This window comes from Neodiprion virginianus, chromosome 7 (assembly GCF_021901495.1).
Source record: "Neodiprion virginianus isolate iyNeoVirg1 chromosome 7, iyNeoVirg1.1, whole genome shotgun sequence".
In the NCBI taxonomy this organism is placed as follows: Eukaryota; Metazoa; Arthropoda; class Insecta; order Hymenoptera; family Diprionidae; genus Neodiprion; species Neodiprion virginianus.
In genome coordinates this window covers 23,371,899-23,393,526 of record NC_060883.1, presented here as the reverse complement: position 1 = coordinate 23,393,526, position 21,628 = coordinate 23,371,899, and the positions used below count along the sequence as shown (strand labels likewise).

At 38.6% G+C, this 21,628-nt stretch overlaps 1 protein-coding gene across 7 annotated transcripts in view; it reads left to right on the top strand.

Annotated features, from left to right (window-relative positions):
- Positions 1-21,628, top strand: part of LOC124309271 (calcium uptake protein 3, mitochondrial) — a 36,702-nt gene that overhangs the window by 12,556 nt on the left and 2,518 nt on the right. For 2 of the 7 annotated variants that reach the window (XM_046772743.1, XM_046772738.1), the window contains exons 2-6: positions 16,586-16,727; positions 17,525-17,635; positions 19,682-19,729; positions 20,453-20,535; positions 21,223-21,285. In XM_046772743.1, coding sequence (XP_046628699.1) covers positions 16,586-16,727; positions 17,525-17,635; positions 19,682-19,729; positions 20,453-20,535; positions 21,223-21,285 — 447 coding nt within the window. The remainder of the gene's footprint in view (positions 1-16,585; positions 16,728-17,524; positions 17,636-19,681; positions 19,730-20,452; positions 20,536-21,222; positions 21,286-21,628) is intronic. The other 5 variants (XM_046772740.1, XM_046772745.1, XM_046772746.1 and 2 more) reach the window with 3 other exon arrangements.

The following is a 21,628-nucleotide window of genomic DNA, read 5'->3' as shown; positions in this document are numbered from 1 at the left end:
CATTCCGCCTTTTGCTATACGCATACGCAAGCTACTAGATATTTATTATCGTCGACGACGCGAATTATTAAAGCGCGAAATCACATTTCGCACACCTAAATACCGCGACGCTTTATTTCGATTTACGTCAAAGATCATCCGTCGACTTGGGTGGCCGTTCCAATTTCTCTTTATCGCGTAATAATGTATCGTGCAGTATGAATCTGTTGCTTGAAAAGAAACGATTGACGATATTGTTTTGGAAAATTACAACATATACCTCCGTCAGATTCGAAGATATGTGAAAATTTATTTATCATTAAATCATTACAATTGTTGAAATAAAATTTCGATCGATCGACGATAAAAATACGAGGAATTTTTCGTCCATTATTGTTTGATGCAAATCACTGCGTTGTTCGTTACAACTTTCGATATAACGAAAAGAGAAGGAAAGAGAAAAGGAAGAAAAAATTTTATATTAATTATTTTACGATTGTTATTTTTGGACTTCGCCCGTCCATCTATTTGCCATCGCTGTAATTTAATCAATCGTCGACTCGCAACTCTGGTTACGCTTATTTCTAAACTGCAGCTTTACGCACGGCAAAGAGTAGCCGTAACCGATATACATATTTACGTCGTCTGTACACGCACGTATACATACGCAATATACGTACGTGTTCAGGTTCGAGGCACTTGATTTATTAGGGAGATTGATAAAAAGTAAAACTGGGCACCGTGTAACAAAAATCTTTAAAAAAGGACGAAGAAATAACATTGTAAAAAAAAAAAAATAAAAAGAAAAAGAAAATAATCGAGAGCGAGATACAGGGATGGAAAAAAAGGGAAGAAAATTTGTGCCATGTACAGGTACTGTATGTATACGTCGATAAAGAGTTGCACGGGGGACGTGCGGAAAAAAAGAAGAAGTAATTCACTTAACCGCGAAGAGCTGATCCTTTTGCAGTGCCTTAGACGTGTACCTGCTATACCTCGATTAAAAACCATGCCTCGGGGTCGTTAAACGTTCTCTTTTACCGACATTTTGCTCCTTCGTCGCGGAGAGATAATAATCCGTAAAATACACATCACGTCGCATGCATGCATTCATGCATTCAGGGCATTCGGTGCGCATCGTCAAATTTTCGAACAAATACGACTTGACGATCTTCTACATGCAACACATGCCGGCATGTATAATAATGTTCCAGACGATGAGTTTGTATATCCCTTAAATTAATCCGCGTACTTTTATGCATATATTTATATATACATATATATAGCATATGTTTATTATTTTATTTTCATTGCGAAAGTGGAATTTAATTTCTAATCATGGATATGTATGTATATATATATATATAGATTCTTTAACCCGAGGAGATTGTAAATATCGATAGAATTACAGGTAAGAAGATTTGTCCGTATATGTTAATGTTCAAAACAAAAAAAAAAAAAAGCAAAATGTTTCATCTTTGCGCGAAATTTTGTACAAGTAATGTAATTGTAACGATGCGAAAAATCTATTGTTACGTTGTTTGCATTTTATGACGTGAAAGTGTACGGGAGACGATGAAAGAGAAAGAAAAGATCGTTCCTGATCCCGGATTACACGGGGATCTGTATGAAACACGATATCGGTGGATTTTGTTAGATAGCAGAAGTGAAGGAAGGAAGAAAACTGATATCCAACAGCCTTCTCCACTCATTCTCTCGATCACTTTTGGCAAACGAACCTGTCTTCAATTCTATCCCAACGCGTATGAAAACGCGATACTCTTGCAATGGGAAGAAGAGGCGACTGAGAGATAAATCTGTCGTCTGTTTATAACGCGTGTACATTAAAGCGTATAAAATGTTGAACGCAAGTTTTTAAACAAAAAAAAAAAAAAAAAGGGACGAAAAGTATGCACGTTATAAAAAGTAGAAGCAAACTTTCTTCTCTCTTTTATGTATATGTATATATATATATTATACCATCAGACTATTTTCTTCGAAAATTTTATGCAGGTTCACTCCACAGATCATTCTCTCCCTAATTTTATTCCCGACATATCCGGATTGTATATACAGTAGTTATTATTTAACGAAAATTTCTATGCCGTCGTATAATATTTATATAAATTATATTTGTACGTATACGCGAAGGAAGGATATTGAATACCTACAGCCAGATGATGTTATTTTGGATCACGTACGTCGTATAATCTTTGGCTGGAATTATTACGTCCGCAGGAACGATTCCGTACGCAGCCCTGTGTATAAATGTGTTTACGCGTACAAAGTTCACGTATAGAGCTGAGAGAAACTTGCGTCTGTCGGTAAGAGGACCCCTCGTCTAGTATCTTTCTTGCTGGCGGGTAATGTCTTCGTTCAATTAGGATACTCCATAAAAATGCTATAAAAGTTGATGCGGCCGACCCGCAAGCGGTCTCTTGTAATTCTCGGTATGTTTCCCTCGCCTTTTCCTGGCTCCGATATGCCGCGACTTGTTGTATGTATGTTACACTCGACATCTCGAAGAAGAAGAAGAAGAAGAAGAAGAAGAACCGCTAATTCTTACACCATGCCTCTCCATTATTCGAACCCTTACGAATTAATTGGGTATACTCAACCACCTTACGCGGCTGACGTGAATCTCCGTTTAGTAAGAAATGCAGAATATAAATTGCGCGAGAATCGTGCGAATTTTATCACCACGCGTCGTGCCGTTAATGGGGGAAATTTATTCGCCATTCAAGAAATCAGGCTCGTCAATGATCGGATTACGGTTGTAAAGAGAGATTGAGAGCTATTTTCGTTGGTATGAATCGAAAAAAACTAGGTGAGCTGTGAATGACTGCGTAATGTGCGGGAAAACTTGGCAACTGTTGGGGAATGGATTTAAGTAAGCGTTAGGTTATCGTAGTCCAAACATCCGTACAGGATACACTGCTCTCTCTCTCCCCTTTCTCTTTCTCGCACAATTTTCTAGGTTTACTATTTATTTTTACTACAGAGTATACACGTTATGTCTTATTTTTTTCACTTCCTCTTATTCAAACAACGTACCTATTACCGGATAATCTCTATTACGTAAACAATCCGCACGCGTAGTTTTTACGGGAATGAAAGAAGAAAACCTCTCGAGTATTCTTCTCCTTCTTCTTCTTCTTCCTCTTCTCGACTTCGTAGTCGAAGAAAGTACAACTCGGACGTACCACGGCCCACGTGGAGGATGGACTCGACTTTTGTGCACCTCGCGACGATGTTACAGCCGCTGCTCGATGCGCGAGGCATGATCGGTACCTTTTTCTTCGTATCCTTCTCTTCCTACGAAGGGGAGGCATAAAATAAAGAAAGAGAGGCATCGCCGCGTATTCGGTGGTCCGGAGGATGGAGAACGGATATCGACCTATAACGTCTTAATTACCCGAACCTACGGACGCTCTTAAATCCATAACATTTTTCTAACCGAGTATAACACGCATCCCCGCGGCGATTATCCACTACGGAATCCATGCCAAGCCATGGTAAATACACCGTAGGTAACCACGTGTGCCGCACACACGTATTATAACCCTATAACTCTACGTCGCGGTGCATCGAAACATTCCTTTATGCTTCACTGTTCTTCCTTCCTGCAGCGCGTTACTTTTTATACACACGAAATTGCTCCGAGATGTGAGTCTTGTTTTATTTTTTAATCTCTCTTATCGTAGGAAATTATTACATCTAGTTTGGATCGTTGAGGTAAAGTTTTGGAATAGTTTTTTACAGTCATGTATATACGAGTAAATTTGGTGCTCGTTACCACTTGGTGTAGTTATAATTGTCATTACTACAATGCAAAATTTTATTTTCATTTTTCCCTCTTATCGTGTCTTTGGTGCAATTATTGGACTTTTTTACTTCATTGCACGGTTTTCCAGAGTTTCAATCTTGAATTATGGTTCAACTTGCCCCAAATATGGTAGTTTGTACAAATTTCAATGATACCTTTAACCCTTTCAGACGCACATTATTGTGCCGAATGAACTTTTATCACAGGACAGCGTTCCATGGTTTTTGGGATATTTTATTACGAATCTGATTTCAGATTTTTTAAATTCAATATGGCGGATCCAATATAGTGGACAAAAATTTCACATCTTATCAATTCCGGCTGAAAAACTCTGCAGGGGTTTGCGGAGTCGCTGATTGGATTCGTCATACCGAATTTTTAAGATCCGATTACACATTCGTAATCAGCGACCCCGAATACTTATAATTTATGTAAAACATACGCGAGAAAAAAGATAACTTTCTTGGAAATGAATTGTTCCTTCAATTTTCACGATTTTCTTCAATCAATTTCATTCCAACAATAATAATTAACATTATACCGCAACAATTTCTCTCGAGTATTGAAAACCTGTTAGTATACTACCAGAAATAGCCAAAAACCGCAAAGAAGTATGTTTTCAGAGTTGTCTAAATATCCAAAAAAACGGATATAACGCCGGTACGATTCAAAGTGTCAACGAATCGACTACATCGACCTCGAATGAAGATCGTAGTAAATTTTTTCACCATCCTCTTTCGGTTTCTTTCGTTGTAGTACAGATTCTACGCGGGAAGCGTTGACGTTACAACTTACAACTCGATGTTTTCACTTTCTTTTCGAAATTAGTCGAGATCGTTTTAATTCCTCTCTCGGAAACGTCGGTTCGGGTTGTTGAAACGGCGCGTTTGTACCAACCATAACGTATACGTTCACCATCGCCATGTATTCACAAGTTCACCGTCCGCCCGCAAAGCCAAGGATACACCACCGTTGGCTCGGACATCGATGTAATCCCTCCGGAGCACCCCTGCAGTCATTTGAATATCTACCGACCGACTCAGAGAGCCGCAAGCTGAGGGTGTTTTTTACGACGATACCTCGCCCCGAACGGTAATTACGTGAGGTTACATCGGTAATTAACCCAGTTTATAACCTCCCCCTTCCTTCTTCGCAAACGTCCTCCTCCTGCTTCATTGTCGCGTGGGATGGAAGTTCCCCGATTGCAGCAGCCGAGGGTGAAACGCGACAAGGTAAATGTCCGAAAACCCAAACCCCCAACCCTTACACGTCCTGTTATCCAACCTCAGGGGTCGACTTTATGTGACGGTTGAGCGAGGGTCGGATTTATTCTTTTAAGGTCCTCAACTCGATCCTGCGATCACCGCGAGAATCCGGTTGTACCGATTCACGATGCTGGAGTAGATGAAGAAACCCTTTCTAAAGGACGAGGAAAAAATTGTTGAAAAATACATTTACAGAAACTATTGAATATGAATTTAAAAGTACCGCTCGGTACTATTAATTGCATTTATTACACACAAGTTCTGTTTATATATTTAAGTTCTATTTACACATCGTCACCGATCCATTTTTTTCAACGTTGCCTTTAATTTTTCAACTCATTCGTCAGTTTGTTGTATAACTTCACAGTTATTATCTAACTATTCTTTTTACCAACAATTTTTGTACTAATTGGCAGCGGAATGCTTTTATTTCTGGTTATACTCTTTTGATTGACGATATAAATTTTAAAAAACCCGGTTAATTTTTCTCCTCCGAGCACGAGTCTCTGACTTTAAATCGGGAACGTTACACCTACGTAACCAACACACTTACACGCGCAATGCGTGCACGAGTTAACCTGACTTACGACGTCGTTAAGAATAAACACACAATAAAGAAATGGTAAAACAATAATCAGAAGAAGTGAATTTAAATGCAGAAATATATATATATATATATCGCGGCAACGTAGGTAGATTTCAAACGGTTGATGATCAATTATTTTCTCGGTCAATCGCGGGAGTTTTTCCTGGAATCAGTTTAAAACGGTGAAATAAGCGTGCGTGATGCGTTCAGATTGTACATACGTGTAGTAATAATAATATATATATATGTATATATGTGTATATGTGTACGTAGACTTAATCTTGGCGCAGATAGCCGTCGCGCAGGCTAGCGTGTAAGAGACAAGAATCGAGGAAGAACGCTTTCCTTTGAATGTTTTATATCAAGCCCGGCAACACTTTATCGCTTATCACCGTCCTTACACCCCCCCTCTCTTGACCTGTATACAAGACTGGGTGTAATTTTCGTTTCTTAGAAAAGTGCTGTAATATGAAATTGTTATTGTAATTACGGTGAGGGGTATTATGGATATGTATGTATATAGTGTATAAATATATAATGTATTTATAACGTGAGAATTGAAATGACGCGCTGCTCGGTTAGGTAAATTAATGTCGAACTATACGGCTCTATTCTATAACCGTCCTGAGACATGCGAAATTAGTTTTTAGTAGGACGGACACAACGCTGTGTATATTAGGAACAACTCGATCTCTGTAAGAGTTTTACGTTCTTGGCAGGTATTCTTTGCCAGAAAGTATTGTACCAACAATAAGATAAAAGTCGTTCGTCGTTGCGAGCGGCAGTTTTCCCGAGATCACGAGGATGAAGTTACGTAACGTTATTGAAAAAAAAATAATTACCACTTATATTATATCGCAACCTTTAGAATAACTCGAGAAGTTGAGTTTACAAAGTCGGAGTTTGTTCGTGCTTTATTAAAACGGGTAATCCTATAAACTTGCTGGATAACGATTATTTTTTAAAGATTCATCGTTACAATAACGTTACAAACTTGGGTCACGACGAATATCTCAAACCCCCGGGAATCACGAGGATGAAACCAAACTGCATTTTTCTGTTTCAAAAAAAAAAACTCGACACGTTTGGCTGCCAACTCTGGCTGCTCTGGCTTCATCGTCTTCGTACCTGCATGCATCGGTACGAATCATTAATATCTTTCACGTTTTGCTCTAGGTACGCATAACGTGAATTCCAAGTAAAAATTCACAGACATTTGATTTAACAGTAGGTACGCGAAGTAACGTTTCATGGAATGGAGAATATAAGCGAGCGCAGGTTTGTCGAGTTAATTACACCCGATAAAACGAGCCGATCGTACTCGTTCGAATTTTCTTTCCAATCCCAATCCTTCCCCCGCTCGGACCAAGATTGAGAGACTAAAAAATAATTCCGGGGGTTTGGACGCGTTATCCGATATCTCGGATTATTAGGTTACGTAAAGTATCACATACGCGCTATATCTGGTACGTTACAAACGATGATGCGGTTAATCTTCCCGGTGTGCTGGAGGAGTTTTAAAACGCCGTAGCGGTATCGGTTTCTTTGAGAAGGCCGCGTTACGTCGATCGAACGGAAATTGTATAAGGGGGGGGGGGGGGAGAGGGATCGAACCGCCTCCCCTTTACCCTCTATAAACCACGCGCGCATCTTGTAATTACAACCTATCCCCGTATTCTATATGACGCCCTCGGCGATCAGATGCAATGTGTCTCTAATAGAGACGCATCCGTATAAACCTAGGGTATTAATCCCGCGGTCGTTCCGGCGCTTCGCGCCCAGCTGGAGCCTCCGTTATGCTACATTTTTTCCTCTATTACCCGAGCTCTGGCTTCTTACCTATCTGTAATATGCGATAAATATCAATATTATATATATACCTACGTTGTACGGGGAATTCCATGCGAACCCAACGAACACATCTTATCCTCGTCGCTTCTGAATTTTGTGTAAAATAAAAGTAAAAGAAATATCTGCAATTTTACAAACTCTGAAACAGTGCCCTGAATTTTTTCAGATTTTTTTAATCAACTGCTCAATTGTTTTTCTTTTTGTTTTTTTTATCAATATTTAAATTGATTTTGAAGAGAATACTTTTTATTAAATTTCAAAAAAATTCTCATTAACTGGATTTTCCATGACAGATGTTTTAAGATTTTTCAAGATGTTTTTCTATTTTTATTCAGCACTTTTAATTTTATTGGATCTATTAAAAAAATTGTTTGAACTGTCTGAAAAGTTCCGAAAAATTCTCAAAACTTCTATTATTTCACTTTGAACATTTCTAGACCGGTTCCATTGTGGAGCGATTTCTGTCTATTTTTTTTTTTTTTTTTTAAGTACATTCCACTTTTTTTCATCAACTTCATATTGAAACCGGTCTAGAAATAATCCAAGTGATAAATAGAAGTTTTCAGAATTTTTGACAATGTTCAGATAATTTAAACAATGTTTTGCACTGTGAAAAAAATGGGAAATAATCGTATTGAAATGTTTGCAAACAAATACAGTTTTTGAGAATTTGAATGAAGGTTCTTTTCAAAATCACTCTCACTGTTTATAAATGATTAAGCATGTGAATAAAAAATCTAAAAAAAATTCCAGGGTACCGTTTCAGAGTTGGAAAAATTGCAGAAAATTGTTTGAACAAAATCTAAAATGGTGAGGGTGAGCAAGACGTTGATTGGATTCGCACGGAATTCCCCATATATAGAAAATATTCCTATAAATTTTGACCTTCGATTTTTCTAGTCAAAATTCGTTGAACAACTAATTTTAACACCAAGTGAAGATTGAAGTTGTTACAAAGTTAACGAAACATTTCACACCTTGTTACGGTTTATTACTCTACAATTTTAGACAGTTTATATTAATTCTACGAGTTCGAAATTGCGGATGACTTTTCGAACTGCTCCGATTTACCGGATCGAAATTAAGTAACGTTAACCCAACGAAATATAGCAACTAATATCTTTGCTGTGAAAATTTAGAACGGCCCTAAAGAGGTTTCATTTCCAAAATCTGACGTAAACGTTGCTTTTTAAAAATAGATTATTCGATTTGAGAGGATCTTACAGTTGCGAAATAATGATTTTTCCTAAAAATAAATCGTTACATTGTTAACGTTACGAACACTCGCTTCCCGATTTATCCTCCCACTTATATTCTTATTTATATTCCAACGTTTTATCGTTCATTTCTCAATGAGTGATTTACTCGAGCAGATATTTTTCATTCCGGTAGGTAACTGGTTTTACTTTACTTGCTCGAAGCTCGTTTTGTTCACGCACTTAATTGACTGACCGACCGACCGCCTAGAGAACTTTGCTTCATAAGGCACCCGCCTCTTCTTCTTTTTCTTCTTCTTCTTCTTCTTCTTCTTCTTCTTGTTATTCTTATTTTTATGTATAACCCGCGAGAGTTGTTGAGTAAATATTATAACAGCCAATTTTTTTTCGCCGCAAGGCGTCGCATTATAATATTATATTATACGGCAAATTCCCCCGAGGCAACGGTGAAACTTTTCACTTGCACTGTTCGCCGTATAATCACGTCGTATAATAATAATAAGTGGGTTAAAAAAAAAAATTGGTCAACTATAATATGCATGTGGTTGAAACGGGTTACAAATTTTTTTTTTTTTCTAGAAAAAAAAGACGAGAACAGTTTGTTTGTTCAAAGTTTTTATTTATTTATTTTTTTTTTTCGGTATATTCTGAAAGAGCTACTCGAATCGATAACTACTATCGATTATTCATTACTCGTTCACCGGATGCAATTCGTGAAAGTTATTTATTGTGTATATATATATATGTATATATATATATATATATATATAAAAGTTTACATACGCATGTACGAGGATAAGCCGGCGTTATGTACACATTCCCAATGAGCCGTGACAAACTGTGAGAAGTTACCAATTAAACGGATGTTTGAGAATCAAGTTACATAGACCAAGGAGAAATTGTTACGCCAACTTGAATCACGTCGTTAGGGAAAGGATATTTACATAGAGGTAAATAATACGTGAATGCATCAGCGTAAAAATCAAGGAAAGATTTTCAGCTATATTGAATAATGCAGCATGACGATACATGCATATTATAATGTAGAGAGTTACGTGTATACGATCGTTTATTATTGCTGTACAAGTGATAAAGTAATTATTAACTTCCGGTTTCTCGGTTTCAGTGAAAAAATAACGTTATTTTAATCATACCGAAAATGACAAGTTGAATTTTGGATTGCTAATCGCGAATCTAAGGCCAGGAATTCGGTAAGCTGAAGAAAAAACTGAAGAAATTTGGATTTTGGTGAAAATTGGTAGGCGAGGGGTTTTCGGTTCACCGATAACGAATCCGAGGTCAGACTTTCAAAATTTGTACCGATGGATCAATTATAGTACCACAAAATAAATAAAATCGTCACATTTTCACGTAAATGATATCCGAGGGCTTTAAAATCGTCAATCACGAATCTGAATTTGTAGTTCGAAATTTGAATTCAATATTATTCTCTATTTTTCTCTACAAACTTGGAACCTTACATCGTGAGAACGGGAAATTCGAGGGCTGGCTCCTGTCCAGTCTAAATCAGCTTTTTACAATATCTGACAGATGTAAAATGTATGGAAGAATACAAAAACTTTTTTTACACCACTGTCAGGACACGTTTGGCTGCTGTTGCTGCTGGGGACGAATCGCTTGTAACGAATGAGGCTGTAAAAATTTAAACTATGCCAATAAATATCGTTATAGGGTATATTTGTCTCTCGGTTGCCTCCCCCTCCTCCTCCTCCTCGGGTGAGGTGCCTGTGACAAACTGCCTTGTTCAGCAAAACGGCGCGAGGCGCGCGTGCTATTTTCTCTTGTGATCGGGGAACCGCTAAGAGGAATCTGATCGCGAAACACGAGGGAGGATCTCTCCGAATACGAATCTCCAGAAAAGAGAATGCGTGGCGAAAAATAAAGAATGTAAAAATAATTTATCAAGAGGTGAGAAACTCCCTCGGGAGAATTGGGATACGTATTAGGTATGTACGTACCTACCACACTGTTTTATTACCTGTTTTGTATATAACTCGGCAGAATGCCGGGAGGATCCTTTCTTTTTCTTATTTCGAACGGTTTTATTTATTAACGAGGTGCCGCCGTTGCTGTTCGGAGGCGACAAAAAAAAAAAAAGTACGCTCGATACGAAGAAAAAACTACCAGCCGATACCTTTGTGAATGAAATTTTTACACGAGGACGAAGAGTTAGTAGCGTAAAAACATTAACGATGCTCGTCTTTAGGAAAAATCGTTGATTCGCACCTTGTTGGGAATGTCCGAAATTTAGTATAAACCAGGATAAGTATAGTATGCTTATATTTTGGATAATCGACTCGTTGAATGTCATTTTCTAAAATTACGCAATATCGATTTTTTCTCTGATGTTTCGTTACGTTAACGTTACTAACAAAACATATCCGGGAGGATCGAGATGAATAGAAAAAATTCTAGGATATCGATCAATCGTCAATCATCGGACGATTGATTAATAGAGAGACGATTTTTATCAACAAGATCGACACTGAATTCCGGACGAAGAATGACCCTGCGCGCAAGGTTGACTTTCAATCTCGAAATCATCCAAGTTGAAGAAGACGAAGAAGAAGAAGAAGAAGAACAAGAAGAAGAAGAACCTACGATCCGTGAGATTCTTCTGTTTTGGACCACCCAGAGTCAATTTAAATTTCACTTTTAAATCCGGATCGCCCAAGTTCGTGACAAATCATTCGTAATCAATCATCGATGGTAAAATTTAACGGAAAGTAAAAGAAAATTACATGCAGCCCAGCTGCGGCAGAACATTCAGCGATATACGGAATAGTTTTCTCGTTATACGCACAAGTTGGATAGTGTTAATGACAACGAAACACACTTCGATTCGTCCATGGAGTGTCAATGGTTGAAACGAGAGAAAAGGAAAGAAGGCACGTGGCTCTTGTCACAGCGACGCCACAAGATTATTCATCAAAATCACAAATATTCGTCGAGAACTTTTGCATATTGTTTGTTCAAAAGGCCCTCTCACTCTGACGTCTCTTTCTCTTTCTTATTTCCGTTTTCTAAACGTTTGTACATCTGTTCTTTCGCCACTTGAATTTATCGAATCGCGGGATCTCTCTCTCTCTCTGTCACTCTCTCTTTCTTTTTCTGTATCTAGAAACATCGAGCCGCGTCGCGTCGCCTGTTCGATATTATACGCATATTTCAAAGTGAAAAAAAAAAAAAAAAAATTGGACACGAGGAAGCTGCGTACTTGGCGATGCTTCGTTCCCATTGTTCGATTCTTCGATCATTCGTTTTCACATAATTATCCTGTTCCTAGTTCATTATTTGGTAATAGCAAAGATCGTATTAGTCACAGACATCCGATAAAATGAAATAGTTATATCGACGTTGCTTTTTTTAATTGAAACTCTTGCTCGTCGAATTTTTCACCCCTTGCAATTTACCCGGGTTTTAGCAACGGCTGACTAACTCTCGATGTCGCAGGGAGGTAATTCCTATGCAAATCGGGTCTGTGCCGACGGTGTATGTAGTATAGAGCCAAAGGGAAGATAATGCGTACGGGCAGAAATACTGCTATCTGATTTCAATTTCATCGGTAATTACACCCCTCGGCAAAGTTTCTTCAATTATAGTAATCGACGATTCGTACGATAGTCCGGCGGTACGAGAGCGTTTCAATGATCATCCTCGGCCTGATCTTCTCCACGGTTCGCGATATGGGAAACGGGGAAAAGCAGGTTGTTGGTAGCTAACTTCCACCTTGTACAAACCGGTAATGAGCCGGGAAGCCACGGTTGCGTTTTCGTTCCGCTGCTGTTTGTGCAATTTGTCGGTAACGAGATAGCGATTATCGTAAATGTACTCGCATTAGCACACCATCGATCTGTACTCGCATTTTCGCAAAACGGACTACCAATCGAGTTTCTGCAACACCCAACTTGTCCGCACTTGGTATTAAACTTCTTACGTCTACCAAGGTTCGTGTAAACCTAGTTTGAAGGTAACTGAACCTAGAAATCGTGCCATTCCATTCCATTCCATTGAATCCATTTTCACGCTATTCTATCTACAGCTCATCCATTGGATCTGCAACTCCTCTACAGAAATGCGACGTGGTGGTGAATGAAAATAGCGGTGAATGGTTACGCGTAACTTAATAGCTACGTACCTGTATCAGAAAGGGGCACAAAGCGTTGGAAATAACCTGTCGTTACGATCTTACTGCACGTAAGTTGCGGTTCGTCGTATGGTAGAAGAGAGTTCTTCTCTCGCGTCGTGTGTGTATACCCAGTATATGTATATATATATATGTATGTATGTATATAAAGCTATCCGTAAGATAATACGGAGGGTGATCGGCGTCGCGGAGGACAATCTTTCGCACGTCTCTCGCCTTGGCAAAACGTGTCTAAGGTGCCAACTAAAACACTTGATCCAGCGCTGCAGGTGAACCGTTGTACTATCTGATCGAACACGGTTGGAATGTTTAATCGGAGCCTCGCTAGTTTTCTGCGTCTCGTCGTTGGTTGTAGGAATATATTTAGAAGTGAAAAAACGAAGGAATGGAAAAAACTTGGGATAAAAATTAAATCAAACGTGGCGAACAAACCGCGGCTTCTTCTTTCCGGGGTTGGTTGGAGAACTTATTTCAGACGTGCGTTATCACGCTCCAAAGCATCTCTTTCCACGCTGTAACTTTCGGCTGTTAATTCGAATCTTTCGCTGCTGCGTGTTGGTCCCAGTCATGTAGGTCATAATGTTTCGGGGTGCGCGCCTTACCGTGCAACGCGCTTGTGTTTAACGCTTGCGAGGATCGGACCACCCAGAATTTCGCTGAGTTTAGACAGCCCCGCTTGTTCCTCGATCAGGATCTCGTATCTTTGGGTATAAACCAGCAGCGGCAGGGTAACGCCTTGTTCTTAACGAAATTTTGCACGCGATGATCCGATTCCTTTTCTCTCTTCTCCTCTCAGGCCTTTCACCCTTTCAACCCAACCGTGAAAACTCACTCACGCTCCGTGGTTGACACGACGTCCATTATTCTATTGCGACGTGCCGTTCTTGATTTTGTAACAAGATGCCGTTCGGGCGAAGAGAGCGTGAAACAAAAGGAGACGTTGACTCGACGAATCCATGACGCGGTTATCGGTCCCTCCGGAAACGCTTGTTCTCGGGACTTCCACCTGACCGCATGCCTGCGTACCTATATCGTCGAATCCGCTGCGAAAGCCGAATTTATGACCGAGTGACGGAACGCGTTTATACAAGGGTCGTCGAACCCGTGGGGTCCTCGAGGTTCCAGACTCCGGACCCTGGCGTTTAGACGCGATTTATTATCAGCCATGACGCGTTTTCACACCGTCGAATTAAGGATCAGATTCCGTTATTCAGCGTCGTTTTGTTCCCATCGATATAAGGCAAGTCTACCGGTTATTGACCCTCTTTATTTGCAAAAATTATAAATTTCTCGATTACCGAAACCATTTGCTGAAATTTATCTTTTTGCTAGTTTTAGAACCAAGGATCGAACGGATACGAACGAAAAAAGGAAATAATTGGGACAGGGTCAATAAATGGTGCAGTTTTACCTTAGGTGCTTTTAGAGACGGTTAATCCTGCTGTACCTACTTACTCTGATCCAGTATTCCGCGTTGCGCATCCCTTCTTGAAAATAAAAATGAAAATGTAAGGATAACGAAGCGGCGGATGAGAGGGGAAACTGGTTCGCTCTCTATACAGATAATCAGCTCGCCTCCTTCTCTGTTGATTTTCTGTAAGAGCTGCAAAGTCCTTCGGCATAAATTAACGCCCGCCGATCTTTCTCGACTCTTCTTCTTCTTCTTCTTCTTCTTCTTCTTCTTCTTCTTCTTCGAGGTACCGCCGCCGACGCGACGCGCCGTATACTTTATGCGTAACAACTCTCCTCATCTCATTCCGTTTAAGGGACAACACCACTGTGACAGCTTCAAAAAATCGATTTTTTGAAAACCATCTAGGAAAATCTAGAATACATTTAGGAATCGAATGCCGTTGGTTGCAGGTCGAAAAAATAATTATTTTCGGAGATATTGAATATTTTGTGGAGCGGTGCAGCGCTCCGTGACGATCGAGCAGGCGGAGCTCTCGCTCACGGATGCTGCAAAAGAGGCAAGGAGAGCCTCTACAAGTTCGAGAAAAGTTGCTGGAGACCGTGATTTGCTTCTTGAAGGCCAGCTATATGGTGCCGGAATCGCTGACTAGGTAAGAAATTTTTTTTTTTCAATTTATCGCATAAAAACGAACTTCAAACTTTGAACGCGTTTTTCTCAAAACCACTTTTTTGAGTGCGGCACGCAGTAGAACTCGAGCAATTCTTATCCGATCGACTTCAAATTTGGACTGCATCAATAAAACTAGATTATCTAAAGAAGTACATAGGATTTTTTCGATATCTCAATAGATAAATAAATTGTAGGCTTTTTTCGACGAGAAATTTTGCTCGAAAATCGACTTTAAATTTCAAAAGCGTCCCAATTTTTTAAAAATCAATATTTTTTCAAATCCCTATGTACTTCTCTTCAAAATATCATATTATTAACGAAAACACTCGGTATTTTTTTTCAGATCGACTTTGAAGACAGTTCTGCTGCGTGCCGCGAATCACTGCAGAAGCAACGGCACCTGACGCGGGAGCTTCCCCAGCGCCACCATGGGGCGTGAAAATTTTAAAAAAATTTGTTATGTATCTTTAATAAACAGCGAACAAAACAAAAAAAAAATTTTGGAAATATCTCTTTTTTTTCCCACAAAAAAAAATTCTTGAAAAACGGCAACAAAAACAGGGGGTCACAGTGGTGTTGTCCCTTAAAATTATTTCCTCTTTTAGAATTTTTTCCACACTTTATCGCCAATTTTACGATTCTTTTTACAACTGTATCCAAAGAGTATGGTATTTTTTTTTCTTTCCTTCTGTTTTTAGAACGTCGTCCGACTATCCTTGAATATCAACTTTGCAACAGTTTCACGACGACTTTTTGGTTTCAGTGCCTCATTTAATGTCTATATATATATATATATATCTTTGGCGAGAATCACTTTGTAACGAAGCTTCTCAAAGCCAAGACGTAGAAACGAGGATGAAATTAGCAGGCAGAATTAAGAGACAAACGTTTGTGAAAATTTTGTGAAATATCTGCGAGGTTGAAGTCAAGTTGAGAATCACGAGGATAATACCAAACTGCATTTATCGATTTCAAAAAAGTTTAACAACTTTTGCTGCCAACTCTGGCTGCTCTAGCTTCAGCTTCGTGACACATATAATACTACCGTGGTTCAGGTCTGCGTTTCTGTCGTCGATATCTCGTCGCGTTGGTTCGATAGCTCGCGCAGCTTGTAACTACGGTGCTGATCTCCTTGTAGAAAAGCAAACCGGAGCGAATAAATCCCCGGGAGGAGAGTAAATTCTGGAAATACATTGGTCTCCGTGTATCGTCGTCGTTGAAACACCACCCCGATCGAATTCTAACCGCGTTCCCTCCCCCTCACCGTAGATGACATTGCTCATTCTCTCTCTCTCACTCTCGGGTTTCACCCATAAAAATACGTTAACACCAGTTCCCCTATTTTCCCGGATTCCTTTTTCAACCTTGCCATTATACGGCCGTAAATCTGCGGTTTATCACCGTCCCGCAGGGTTTATATTGCGTTATAAGCTCCTTCAGATGGACACGCTGCAACGCGGTATCCTCTCTAATTGCCCCGGCTTACATTTAAAACTCTGCTACCGGTCTAGCGATGAAAGAGTAATCAACAGACGCTAACGTGCTACTTTTTACTCAACTTCGTTTATTATTATACATGTATGTATCCACGTTAAAAATCTATTTTCCAGAGGGACGATGATCTGCACAAGGCTGTCAGGCTGACCACGAGAGAAAGAAGATTCATCAAATTTGCCTCGGTTGAATACGACGGTCAGCTTTACATGACGCCTCAAGATTTTCTCGACAGTGTCGTCGAGTCTTTACCGAGACGTGAGTATGGTGCATCGTTTTTCGTTCCAACCTACGGACGGGCTATTCGAAATGAGTTATGAAAAGCCTGGAATTGGCAGGGCAATTTTTAATTTGGTCGTGGAAAAAACGGAGATGTCAGTTTTCTGTCATGGGAATTAGAAATGATTTTTTGAGTTAACAAGTTTACTTATCTTAATCGTCGAGAAAACAAATTGACTGAAACCAACTTTTTTTTTTTCTTTTTGTACATAATATTTTTCTTCAATTCGAATTGAATTTCAATCGAATCTTGAGTCAATAACCTGAACGATTTAGGTTTTAGTAACTTAATAGAACTGGGGAAATTTCTGGAAAAACTAGATATCAGGTAATGGAAAATCTTTTTTCCCAAAAATTTATGTCCCTACCATGAGCCAGTTTTTAATTTTACTTAAAAATATCCCAAGTTTCAGCTCAGTCTTAGAATAGTGAAAGGAAAAAATTGTACTCGCAAGCACTTTAGAATGAAGTTTCATTGAAGATACGCACACACACACAGACATATACGTACTAGAGTTTGAAAATAATATACTTGATTGAAAATATTGATTTTGCGTAAAATCCCCTGCGTTTTTTCAATCGATGTATCCGCGTGCGGTTGTCATGCCTTCGTATTTACACTTGCAGCCGAGGGTTATTGAAAGTCAATGTCATCGAAGCGCCGCCGCACCGCAATCACTTTATTATCTTAGCAAATATTACAAGCTCTACGTCATCTCGAGGAGGCAACGAACGCTTCTCATCTCAATGTTCTCATCCTATTTTCAATCTTCCAGCTCGGCTGAAAAGGCGGATTTTATCCGACAACGAGATCGAGGCCATGAAAAATGCTACACCGAGTCTCAGGCAGGGCAGTCCGCAGATGTTTCGAACGCTGCGGGACAAAGGTCAGTCAATCGTTTCGTTCCGTTCGGTTCTATCACTTTGTTATACTCGGTTCGTCGTCGTTTGAATTATCCTCGATATCGTTTCGAGTGTGGGAAAGACGAATTAATTAAATGCAAATATATACTGTACGCAATCGGTTTCGCACTGTGGTATAAAAATGTGGAGCGAAGAGATCGGAGGGAGCGGATGAAAAGGAAAGTTTGTTGCGCTTCGTCACGGTATTTATTCACGTATATACATGTATAAATGTACAATCGTAAAGCCGTGCACCCATTCGGCTGTGATATTTATTTGTGCACTGGATTTTTGCCGCCTTGAGAAGCCGGTTTTATATTATATATATTATAATATCAGCGTCTATGCGAGGAAATCAAAAGTTTTATACCACCTTTAAATTTTCTTGCAGATTACATTAAAACCACGTAAAATTGCGTACGTGTAAACCTACATGGATATTTATCGTGATATTCTGAAATTTAAGTACCGTGTCATTAACATTTTTATTTAAACGCAAGTTAGTGACGCTGAGATTGTAAAACACAAAAATTGATACATCGTCATAGGTGGTAGATGAAAAAATTTGGTCAATTTATTGCTCTAAAAGTCATTCCCTCACACTTTGTCCGTTGATATGAGAAAAATAATAAAAAAGATGTTCATCTCAAATTTAACGATATTCTTATTGATTAAATATTGACAAGATATTTGAAAATAAGTTTTAATTGCGTGTACGAAGCTTCTGTTGCACCGTGTTAATTGCGGCGATTTCTTTTCGACAGTGAAATGAGTTTATGCAAAAATGTATTTGGTTGAAATTATTTAAGAATTAGATTTTTATTTGTCATTACGTAAAGGTGAGTCAGTATATATGTATATGCATATGTTTTAATTCTTTTTATTGCGTTTTGGGGAGTACACACACAAAATTCTAAAGCAATTTGTGGTTATTTGCCAGTGTTTTTCTGTATATTTTTTTCGAATTCGTAATTCCCGCATTACAGTTAAATTTCCATTATTTTACGTTATTCCCTCATTTTATCGTTATTTTAAACTCAATTTTCTAGTACGTTATAAACGAAAGTGTGAAAGAACATTACATTTAAATAAATCTCGTTAAGTAAAACTCGAGATTTCTCTTCTTTCTTGAGAAATGTTTTTCCTCGGTACAAAAAATTTTCATCTTAAAATCCTAACTGAAATTTCGAAATTTGCTAAGAAATATCCGTACATAATTCAAACCTTCAAAACTCAAGCGATACGCACCGACGGAGAAAATGTAACAAATTTTGCTCGCTTTTTTCTCCGCACATTTTTCAAAGTTAAACACGATCGTAATTTTTTTATTTTTTTTTGTCGTTTCTTTTTTTATTCCTCCCATCTTCTTTCCCGGTATTCTCCAAGGGTCGAATACGACCCCTGGCTTTGTGTACAGACTTTTATAAACGAGACGGTTCACCGGAACACGCGCTGGGCGGGAAACTGATCGATCTCTCTTTGAAATCCCGTAAGTGTTTTTGAGGATGAGAGGCTTGTTCCCTCTTCGGCCTTCGGACTTTGGACGTCTGGCGTTGACCATCCATCGGCTTCGGGTCGCCCGGAGCCCCGGAGAAGACGGCTGGCTTTTTTAATGGCACCTCATTTTTCGGCATCGATTAGTCGGTTAGTTAATCTCGTTTAACGAGCACCGCGTGTAATTCGACGCGACGGCGGAGGTCCAAATGAATTATGCCCCCCGTCTAAGGCTTGTGTTATGCGTTAAACGAGCCACCCGGACCACCGAAAACTCTCTCATTCATAAACGTCGCGATTCTCGGCGGAAACGATTGTGAGTGAAAAAAAAAAAAGAAACATCAAAAAAACTTTCGTACTGTCGCGGACTAAACGCGATTCTTGTTGGTAAAAAATTTAGAACTAAAAAATTAAAATAAACGACAACGTCTTTGAACGGTGGTAAAAAGACAAAGTGTGAGAAATTAAAAATTTTTTTTTCTTTTTTTTTTTCTTCTTTTTACAACAAAAACGTTTCCCTGCTCTGTTTGTTCCAGGCATCCTCTCTTATACCGAGTACCTTTTCCTACTGTCAATTCTGACCAGTGAGTATTGCCCATCAGCTTTTTCACTAGTGAAATATATGTATACACTTACCCTATACACTTATACGATTATAATTATTTCGTACGACATGGTAAATAGTTGGAACAAACACTTTTCTTCTCACATATCCTTCGCACAACCTCCCCCTTAGCATATTTGATAATCTGCATGTATATATATATATATATATATATATATATATATATATATATATATTAATAGCGGAACGCTTCTGAAATCTGTTTCTTTATTTTATCTCAAGACTCTTGTGATGTTATGTTTATTTTCGTATGCGCAGGTAATCGACTATTTTTATATCTTATAAACTGCAAAATTCTCTCTCTTTCGTTCCCGTCCGTACATAACTACTACACGTCTATTGCATTACTCTACGGTATCTGTCTGTCCGTCTGTCTCTCTTTGGCGCGCGATTCGACCGAAGATTTACGAGCCTCGATGAGAGCGTCTCGAGTGTTTGTCCATTTTTTCATTCCTGTTTTTTTTTTTTTTCTTTGTTCTTCCCTGCTGCTGAAGATTTTGAACGAGACGAGTGTTTTTCTGCTGACCCTTTTACACTGTACACTGTACAAAATACTCGCAGCCGTGTTAAAATTCGATCAAATTTTTTTTTTATTATTTTTATATAAATTTTTTATAATCATCGATTCAAAATTTTCAATGTACTGGCGAGGGTTCAATTGGACACTGTAATTTTCTCGTAGAACCACAGACCGGCTTTCGGATAGCTTTCAACATGTTTGACATCGACGGCAACGAACGAGTGGATAAAACGGAATTTCTCGTGGTGAGTAATTCGCTGAACGTTGTTGTTGTATTATATATAGCTGGTCAATGAATTGGTACTTTCACACCTGATGGTACATTTCTTTTTCTTGCCAAGTACCGTGTACTATTTTATGGCAAATATTTAGTTTACTCGTTGTAGAAATTTTCTCATTATTTTTTTTTTTTTTGTTTTTTTTCTTTATTCGCGGTTTCTGAAGTTCTGGAAGAACCCGATATTATACTTGTGCAAACTTATATTAAAACAATCAGGCCCACTGCGAAATAAAAGTACAATAACAATCACACGATGGGTAAATAGCGGACGTGTAAAATTTTTCAATGATAGTTTAATGTACCCATTGACTAAAATATAAGCGCTCATCGAACGATTCATTCATATCATCTTGTGTCTGGTGTGCATTGAACTGTTGTGTTTTTTTTTTTTTTATTTGTTTATTTTTGAGATTCTTTATTAATTGCAATTATATGATTTCGATTAGTTTCTGATTATTTTCCTTCATCGAGCAATTTTTTTACTTTCAATTCTAATCAGTTTCGATTTGTAATAATAATTGACAGGAGGAACGCACGTATGACAATGAAATTGAATAAATTAATGAATAATACTGCGAAAGATTGAGAGTTTTGTCTTTTTTGTCGCAGAATTGAATAAAACATGCGCATTCCGCAATTAAATTTCCTGCAGATTCGACGACTCCTGGGCGGTAGTCTTAAGGAACGGGATCTCGACGAAGCCACGTCACGAGCCGTGAGTTTTAACGAACCGAGAATCGAAAAAATTGCCAATAGACCGGTTCATTTTTCAATTTCTTTTTTTTTTTTTTTTCTCTCTCTTCACTCATCGTTCAATGTTCGAGAAACGTGAATATTGATCTTTATTGTGAGATCGCTGATCCGTTTATGCTACAGTCCCGCTTTCATGCTTGCGTGAAAATTATAACAATTGAAATTCGCGCGTTCAGAATTGTCAAGGCAGCTAATTTTTCACGACATCGCAGCTCCACGTATTCGTCTTGCAACGTATATAATTGTAAAAAGTTTGCGCTATGATTGTTCACTAACTAAATATTTTTTTTCTTATTTTAGCGTTT